Here is a 9,831-nt window from a genome sequence, read left to right on the forward strand (position 1 = left end):
GTTTCGTGAACCATAAACATGCCACAAAGAGTAACGGCCCCATCCTTATCAAAATATAGCAAATTATAGAATTCAAATCTATCTCAAAATATAAACACTTCTTCATTTATCTTTTTATCTCAACTAATCACAACCACCACTTATCCTCTAAACCAATCACAACCATTTTTTACCTCAGCCTTACTTTAAAAGAATAGCATATTACTTAAATGTATATTTTGTGACAAATAAAGTAGTAGTATCAGTTTAGGGGACGCACATCCTCTGCAATACTGCAGAGAGTACTGCAGACTGACATGTGGGCCCTACGCTGCAGGTTTCAGTGTAGGATGGTCAAATGCAGGTTGTACTATCTCACTGGCTAATTTTCAATGACTTTGTTTTTCCTCGAAGTGTGCAGATTGTACCCCCTGGATGATCATGAAAGCAATAGAATATCAGTCCCATGGCATCAAATATTCTCACTGCAGTAGGGATAAAAGGATTTTATTTAAGAGTTATGTAAACCAAAAAAAAATGTAGGACTAGCATAATCCGAGGCAGGCCATGAGACCAACGGGGTCACGAGAGGAAGGACCATCACGTGTCAGTAGGCAATGGACAGGGAGAAAGGGACAAGTACATGTGATCTACTACCACCAAACTGATTACGGCAACAGATGCTCCCTTCTGCTACTGCTCTTCAGTGCTGCACACCGTAATAACCCAGCTCCTCCTGCCAACCGAAATCCTGTAAAATTCAAAAACTCCACTAACAATGAAATTATGAAATCGCCTTTTAGAATTTTATTTCTCTTCTTTAAAGATACATCATCACGTGTCACTAACATATAAGCTCAATCGCTTTCTGAGCCCATATGTATATAATGAGTTACGCTATAAGTACGACGCCTCCGGTACGATCCGTCTACGAGGTAACGGGCGCCGGTGCGACTACGCTGCGGTAGCACGCCAGCCGCCGTGAGCGTCATAAGCATTTTCCTGTATGTAATCATGTTAAAGACGGAAATTACATCACATGATCTCAATCTCACCTCTACACACATGTGAGTCGCAAGCACGTTATTTTTAACACACGCTCCAAGAAACATCAGTGTGTTCGCTTAGCTTTAAGCGCACACAACACACTAATCTTAGGTGATACTCCAAGCTAGGCTCGGCATTGTCAGTAAACTACTTTTACCTACCTGTGACACAGGCACTCCTACCCCTTCTCCCTTAATCTTCTCCTCTGTTTGTTTCATTCAGCAAAGAGATTCCAGTGAACAATGTCAGTACCAATTGATCATCAATTCATCATCAATTCTGTCCTGCCTGGGTCACAGACAGCAAAGCCTTTTTCTTTCTCTCCTACCTTACCCCTCCTTTTCTCATCCACATCCACCATTACCCTAGCTTCGATGTCTCCATCTCCATGTTACCGTGCAAGTGCAACTAACACCACGCCATTGATCACATGCTTGTGTTGCGAGCTGTGGCTGCATTTCGCCAGCATCGCTGCCTGCTGCCACTGCTAGTTTGGCACATCTCATAAAGGCAGGACGGACTGGAGCAGCAGGATCGATGGATCATCCTGCTGTTGTTTTTTCTTGCAAAAGGCGGGAAGGCAGTAGCAAAAGGGCGCTAAAGTTGGGTCCTTTTTCTTGCCACCTAGCCGCTGGCGCGCATTATTAAGCTCCCCCCTCCACTTCACCCACCCGGAATCGAAAAGGCAGCGTTTTTTTTTTGTTTTGTTTTGTTTTGATTCTTTCTTCCTCCGGCGAGCGGCGAGCGGCGGCCGGCGTTACCGGTCTTGGCGGCGACGGTTTGAGGCCGCATTCAGTAGGTGCGGGATCCTCGTCGGAATTAATGCCTTAATTCCGTGTGCGTTTCTTGCGGATTCTGCTGCTACATAGCCGTGACACCGTACCTGCCGGTTTCTGCAGCTGTTGCAGTGCAGGGATGGCGCCGGCGCCGGCGAAGTGGTCGCTGTTGGTGGCGGTGGCGGTGCTCGTGGCGGTCCGTTCAGCCGCCGCCGCCGACGATGGGAGCGTCGTCCAGCTGTGGCCATTGCCCAAGTCGGTGAGCAAAGGGGAGCAGACGGTGCACGTCAGCAAGGACCTCAGGATGACGGCGGAGGGAAGCAAGTACGCCGACGGGAAGGCCATCCTGAAGGACGCGTTCCAGAGGATGGTGGCACTGATAGAGCTGGACCACGTCATCAATGGCAGCTACCAGGGCTTGCCGCTGCTCGCCGGCGTGAATGTGGTTGTGCATTTGCCCGGCGATGAGGTAAGCTGCAGCCTGCAGGACTGACTAATTATGAACTTTGTGATGTCCTTTTCTCACCTTCTTGTGACCTGCATTTGGCTGATTTTGTCCCCTGCAGCTCAACTTCGGGGTGGATGAATCATACAATTTATCAGTGCCTGCAACTGGAAATCCAATTTATGCGCAAATTGAGGTGGGCAGAATAAGACATTAGATGCTGACACCGCAGTTGCAGATGCTATTTCTTGAACGTAGGGAAAAGAATGACGTTCTGTTGCTTGGTTCTACAAATTGTGACATTTTATTGCTATCATCTCTCACTTTGTTTCTCTTGCAGGCCCAAACAGTTTTCGGAGCACTTCATGCCTTGGAGGTAACTTCGCGTGATTTATCCACGCAATGCAAATGCGTGACTATAGATAGATAAAATTAAGACAATGAATGGTCACTTGCCGATAATCTAACAATGCACTTTGTACCATTGCAGACATTTAGCCAATTGTGTAACTTTGACTTCACCTCGAGGTTAATTGAGCTTCCCTCAGCTCCTTGGACCATCACAGACATGCCCAGATTCCCCTACCGAGGGCTTCTTATTGGTAAGATATAGTCTGAATATTTGCATTTGTTTTGTCAACAACAGTTGCGTTAAGGCCTTTAGGGTAATGGTACTTCTACAGTGGAATCCTGAGAGGTAATTTCAGATAAGTAAAAGTAACATATTCATAATCAACTGATCATATCGTTAGCCTGAAAAATAGAATATGAGAAAGTTAGCATGGATACATGGGAGGAATAGTAACTTTAAACCTTGCTCTGTTGCTCTCCTTTGTCTTGTCTCTGTTCTTGTACATATTGCTGTGAATTTACCATTTTATTAAAAAGCTTCCAGCAGGGAGCTTCCAAACTGTTCCATTAACATAAATAATTATATCAGAGGTTTTTTCATTTCAAAAACTTATATCAGAATTTTTAGACCAAAGTATATAAATCATTTCTTCATAATACATTTCCATTTATTCACAAGTATTTTTTTGCTTTGTTAACCACCATCATGGATAATTCTAAAATGCTCAGCACATACTCCACATGTTCTATACTAGGCTTATATGAAGAACACTAATTATTGTTCATGCAAAACAATTTTTGATGTCTACGATTTCCCTCACATAGTTTGAGGAGAGATAATATATGATATATTTTTTTAACTCAGTGCACTGATTGCCACAGATACTTCAAGACATTATCTTCCTGTCCCAGTAATAAAGAGTGTAATCGATTCAATGACCTACAGCAAATTGGTAGGTTTGACCTATTCAGAGCAAACCAAGTTCTTCAATCTTGACTGATAATTTTCTCCATTGCAACAACCTTCTCAAGAGGTTCCTTTTGTTGCATCATGTAATCTGCTTACTCTATCATCACACAGAATGTTCTTCATTGGCACATTGTGGATGAACAGTCATTTCCTATAGAAATACCTTCATACCCAAAATTATGGAATGGTGCATACTCTTACTCAGAGAGATATACAATGGAAGATGCTATCGACATTGTTCAGTGAGTTTTACTGTCGTTTTTCACGTGAAAGAGCAGAGTTTAGCAAATATCAAACTAAGGTCATTGTTTGACATCTAACATTACCTCCACTATGAAGTAGCAGGAGCTAAGAATATGGCAGCAAAAACATATAGAATATAATTTGCAAAGGAAACTCAGCAGAAAATTAAAAAAACTCCAAATCCCATTCCTTCTTTGGAGAATGATGTTTTCACTTTAGAGATCAGTTAGCTAGACTGTTGGATTTAACCAAGTTAAGATAACTTATCAATAATCTGCAGGTATGCTGAAAAACGAGGTGTCAATGTCTTAGCTGAGATTGATGTTCCTGGCCATGCTCTCTCATGGTAAATATATATTTTTTTGATGGATCTCATGGTAAATATTTAATATGCCAAATTGCCAATGCTGTTCTTCTATAGCATATGGTCCATGAATTTTCAGGTTTTACTGATGAAAACTCAAATCTTTGTTTTTGTTGTACTGTGTACTCACACAATCATGCCATATATTTTGAATTCAGAAAGCACAATTTCTTTCAGATGAAATTATATAACTAGATATGACTATAAGTACATCAAAAGGTTATAAAAAATATGCATTTGTTTTTGTTTTAGGGGTGTTGGTTATCCGTCATTGTGGCCATCGGCGACCTGTAAAGAACCACTTGATGTCAGCAGTGAATCCACATTCCAAGTGATTAATGGAATTCTTTCAGGTGATTAATGATTTTCCAACACAAATCACGTTATATTTTGACTGGTGCTTTTATTACTTTGAAAGAGAAAATAACATTTAATGTCACGACAGAAGAAAAAGTTCAATGGACCGAATAATGGAAATATTGTGAGAAAAAATAATCTTGTATAATATTCACTATAACTTTTGCTACTGTTTCAGACTTCAGCAAGGTTTTTAAGTTCAAGTTTGTACATTTGGGAGGTGATGAGGTCAACACAAGTAAGTTTGCAGAAGTGTCTCACCTGCAGAGTGACAGCTCTCATGTATAAAATCTAATTATTATTTACCTTGAATTTCAGGTTGCTGGTCTTCCACACCACGCGTTAAAGCATGGTATGTTTTTACCTATAACAAATAAGGAATAAGAACAATACCATAACTTGATATTTCGATCATCTTTTCTGTTTATTATAGCCAAACACCCATGCCTTTGCCCTTTGGAAGATTCAAAAATAAAACTACACTTGAAAATTATATACGGAGTATGTTTCTGAGGTCAAAATATTTACAATCTGGAGCCAAGCATCGGTTCACTAATAAGATATATGTGCTAATTGTAGATGTGTTGGTGATGGCCGAGTCACCATCACCACTATCATCAGGCCTTTTCTGTGTAGCAGAGATGATCACTCATTTCATCTCATCTGAAGTATTTTTCCTGGTGTGCAGGTTGATCCAACATGGTATGAAAGAATCTGATGCTTACAGATATTTTGTATTGAGAGCTCAAAAGATAGCAAAGTCACATGGCTATGAAGTTATTAACTGGTACATGACTAGTTTTTGCAGATCTAAACATTCAAATAGCTATCGATACACTTTCTTCTTATCTAAAAAAATTCCCACACTTTCTTTTTCCTGTAGGGAAGAAACCTTTAACAACTTTGGAGACAAACTCGACCGCAGAACTGTGGTGCATAACTGGTATTTCCTAACTGCCTCTTGACTGTCATTATATAAAAAACTATCAGCATCATTGTTAAGAATAGAAACAAAGTTGTGTGCTCTTGCTAAATTCTATTGTCATGTCTATTACAATAAACATTTTGACCACATGAGCTTGACTACAATCCTCTCTACTCGTAGTATTCTACTACTACTACTAGTATTATTATCGATATAAGAATCTCGACCGTTGATTTAAAGTGTACTACCAGTAGAAAAATATATTCTACTGCCAGTAGTTGTTGTGGTGTGGTAGTATAAATAGATCTGATTCATTAGATCAGAAAAAATAAATGGTCTAGATTAGCACTACTACTAGTAGAGAGCATTAGAACACTTATGACCACATTAGCCAAATCTCAAATATAAGATAGTATTATCATTTGAAGAAGGCAAAGATCATCGAGATGGAACATACCATTAAATATTTCTAATATATGTTCCTGCTACCACATGTTACACTTACATTGGGTGATAATTTTCAATTCATACATTATTATGATGGCATTGATTTTCTCTTTGAACAAATAGTTTGTGTGCTTTATTCTACACGTGAGTAAAATGCACATTCATAGAGAATAACAACTCATGGTAGTATGTACATTTTGTGCTGTCCAACAAGTAATATAAAAATAGAGGAAAGTTCGTACTTTAAATATGGCAATTGGTTATTAGGAAAAGGTGAAAGGATTACAGGAAGAGATCGGTACCATTATATAGTGCAGTTTCTTCTCCTCATTTAGAGGTATTACCCAACAAGATCATCTTCTTGTGAAGCTACTGGAAATTCACAGCTGGTATTTTTTTTCACCATAATTTAACAGGCTTGGAGGTGGAGTTGCAGAGAAAGTTGTTGCTGCTGGTTTGAGATGCATCGTGAGCAACCAGGATAAGTGGTACCTGGATCACTTGGAAGTTACATGGGATGGATTTTATATGAATGAGCCACTGAAAAATATCAAGAACCTGGAACAGCAGAAGTTGGTTCTTGGTGGTGAGGTATGCATGTGGGGTGAACACATTGATGCGTCTGACATTCAGCAAACCATTTGGCCACGTGCTGCAGCAGCTGCAGGTATAATCGGTTACATAACTTAGGAATAATTAACTTTTTGCCATTTTTGTATTTGGTTCTAACAGATTTGTCACTGGACCCATATGTCTAATATATGAGGATTCACATGTCATAGACAGCGAGTGATAAATCTGTTATCATGTACTTTTAAAAGTGACAAAAAGTTAAATGCCCCCATAACTTATCACTCTACATCGTCAATTAGTTAAAATTTGTAAGTGATTTTACCCCCATAGTATTACATAACGGTACACATTATAAGATACAGTTTTCCACAGTTATCTCAAACATAAAAAATAAGATTAACTGATTTCTATAGTTTGCAAGTAAACACATGAAGAGAGCCAATATGTCATCTTATAACCTCAAAAGTTATGTGTTGGCCATATACAGTTACTATGCATTGTCAAATAAAGATGAATTGCTAAGCTACCATTATATAAAGTTCCTTTTTCATCTCACCAACTCACTTGTTAATTTGAAGAGCGGCTGTGGACTCCATTGGAGAAGCTTTCGAAGGAGTACGAAGTACCAGTGCTGAGCACAAGATTGGCACGCTTCAGGTGTTTGCTGAATCACAGAGGGATTGCTGCTGGACCAGTAACTGGTTATGGACGTTCCGCGCCAGCAGAGCCAAGCTCCTGTATAAAGCAGTAGGATACCGAAAGCAACTAACTATTTATTCATATTGGACTGAAAATCATTTCAGACACATATTTAACTGCTCTGAACAATCAAAGGAAAAAAGGTTGCGATCAATGTGACTCGGGCGATTCTGTGTTCGAGAGTGTTTCAATAATACTGGGTTCTCATTTTCTTGTGGTAATTGTATCCAATCGCCAAATATGATCGCTTCTATTTTTTCGCTTATGCTTATGCTTTTAAGCCAAAATTTAAATTTTCAACGTTGATTTTGGACTATTTTTTACCAAAATTTATTTTTGAGCCCTGTTTTTTTATCGCTAAGAATACATATATAAAGGTTTTATTCATAAATTATTTTTTGTTTGTAAATATACTGTTTGGCATAGTTGTGCAGTTCAGGTACTACTGATAATTTCAGAACTTACTAACATGCGTATTGCGCACAGCGCCGATCACTCAAAAGAATCATGCTCCAGGAAAGAAATGCATCACCACTACTGCAAGGGGCAAAACCAAGTTAGTCCTAAATAAGAACAAATGTGAAGAATGGAAGAAGTTTTTTTTTTTCTTCTTTGTAGAAAATGGATCAAAACTGCTCGGTCGTCCGGGATACCGCCGGAGATGCTCAGAGGCTGAACTCTCCACGGCGGCGGCCAGTCCAGATGCCGCGTTCGAGGACGGGAGGCGTTGGCGGCGAGGTCGTGCTCGTGCTGCCGCGCCATGGCGGAAGCTCTTCTGCCCAGATCGATCTGCGCCGTGAGATCTTGATCCGACGGTTCCTGTAGACCCGTAGTTGGACCCCCCCAACCATTGGAATCTGGGCCGTGCGAGTCGCCCGCAATACGGCCCATGGGCATTACCCGGCGAGGCGGCCCGACTCCCTTCTTCTCTGAATGTTGCGTCCATTCGCCATTAGCCGCAAATGCGATTAGAGAATTCCGATCAATGAGTGTTACATCGAGATCGATGATCTCCTTCAGGTTCAGTTATCGATTTTCCGTTTCCATCAACTGATGACTCGAACTAACTAACGGGTCCACAGCCGACGAACTGATGGAGATTAACCTGTTGATGAATATCACCAAATCATCGCAATATGAACCTACCTACGAATTGAGATTAGGTGCCTTGAAGGACTGCACGCGGGTTTAGTCGTCTATTTCGATGATCAACGCTTTACATCCATTGTCGAAGTATTTTCATCACCGATTTGGACTGTCCCATCCACGCACTAGGATGACAACAACAACTGAATAAGTTACGGTCATCATTGTGACTGCAGCTGATCCGAATCCCCCACATATGTTTGCAAATGTTATAATTTGTCATCATGAGTGAGCTAGGCCAAGAAAAAAAACACTGGAGGTACTTGATCCAAATCTGTTTCTATGCTACTCTATCTGTTCTATGTTATAAAATGTTTTAGCTATACAAAAATTTATCTACAGAATGAGTATATTTTACATAGGGTGATTAGCTAAAATGATCCATCAAGCTTCACCTAAGGCTTAGTTTGGTTATTGATATTTCGATCTATCCATTTTACTCCATCAAATTTTAATTTTACTTTAAATTCGTCCTTGGAACCACTTAAAAAGAACATGGTAGAACATAATTAACATCTACCATAATAAATGACTCTTATACCCTTCATTTACATATGTTGAGATTTATCTATATAAATTTAGTGAGAATTAAAATATATTATATCCATGAGGGTAAATTAGACGTGCATCTATCGAACGTCATCGACGCAGCCGAGATGTAAGTCAATATATATCGTTCGTCCGTCTCTCGCGCACGTATCGTTCAAGCCTGGAGAAGTCGTGCATGTGCCGGCCGGCGCACACGTTGGCCTGCAACTAGTGCTGAAAACGGAGCGGATAGTTTCTGTCCGCTCCGGAAAAAAAAACGGATACGTAGGCAGCTCGGAACGGATATTTCTCGGATAATTCGGATACGGATACGAATACGGATAATTTTCTTCGGATACAAATACGAATACGGTATGGCAGTTTCCAACGGATACGGATATTCCGACGGATATCCGAAGATTGTAATGAGCGGATATCCGCGAACACCTGAAACTAGTTCAGCCCACTTAATTCCAGGTCTGACCCGTCAACCAATTTACTAAAAATTGCTTTTGTGCTATTGGACTATCAGTATTTGTTAGAACTCATTATGTGCTATGTGGTGGACTTATGTCACTTATATGTTACTCGTGAAACTAAATGTAACGTGTTAAATCTATGATGATGCCTAAATAATAGCTATCTCGATTATCTCGATTAAGTTAGCTATATATATATGTGCTATTTGTCTCTACGAACGGTTTGAGTTGTTTATATACTTCGAGAAATATTTGTTCTCGTATTCGTGTTCGACTACATCCGATCCTTATTCGTATTCGAGATAATTCGTATTTGTTTCCGTATCCGAGATATTCGTATCCGTTTTCATATCCGCCTAAAAATATGAAAACAAATACAGTATGTATAATATCCGTCCGTTTTCGCTCCGTTTTCAGCCCTACCTGCAACCCCAGGTCAACTTCCACGCTAGGCTGTCTCCTGGGCCAAAGCCCATGGCTAGCCGGTTCATGTCATGTGGCT

The 9,831-nt window shown here is 40.1% G+C and overlaps 1 protein-coding gene across 1 annotated transcript; it reads left to right on the top strand.

The window, feature by feature from the left end:
- The first annotated feature begins 1,530 nt into the window (after nt 1–1,530).
- LOC102718087 (beta-hexosaminidase 3-like) lies at nt 1,531–7,388 on the top strand. The gene is made up of 15 exons (XM_015837117.2): nt 1,531–1,825; nt 1,926–2,271; nt 2,369–2,443; nt 2,588–2,623; nt 2,738–2,849; nt 3,481–3,551; nt 3,680–3,810; nt 4,092–4,157; nt 4,428–4,528; nt 4,711–4,770; nt 4,851–4,884; nt 5,221–5,319; nt 5,416–5,475; nt 6,321–6,571; nt 7,056–7,388. The coding sequence occupies exons 2-15, from the start codon at nt 1,942–1,944 to the stop codon at nt 7,226–7,228; spliced, it is 1,599 nt and encodes a 532-aa protein (XP_015692603.2). The 5' UTR covers nt 1,531–1,825; nt 1,926–1,941; the 3' UTR covers nt 7,229–7,388.
- The last annotated feature ends 2,443 nt before the right edge of the window (nt 7,389–9,831 follow it).

Source organism: Oryza brachyantha, chromosome 5 (assembly GCF_000231095.2).
Source record: "Oryza brachyantha chromosome 5, ObraRS2, whole genome shotgun sequence".
Classification (NCBI taxonomy): domain Eukaryota; kingdom Viridiplantae; phylum Streptophyta; class Magnoliopsida; order Poales; family Poaceae; genus Oryza; species Oryza brachyantha.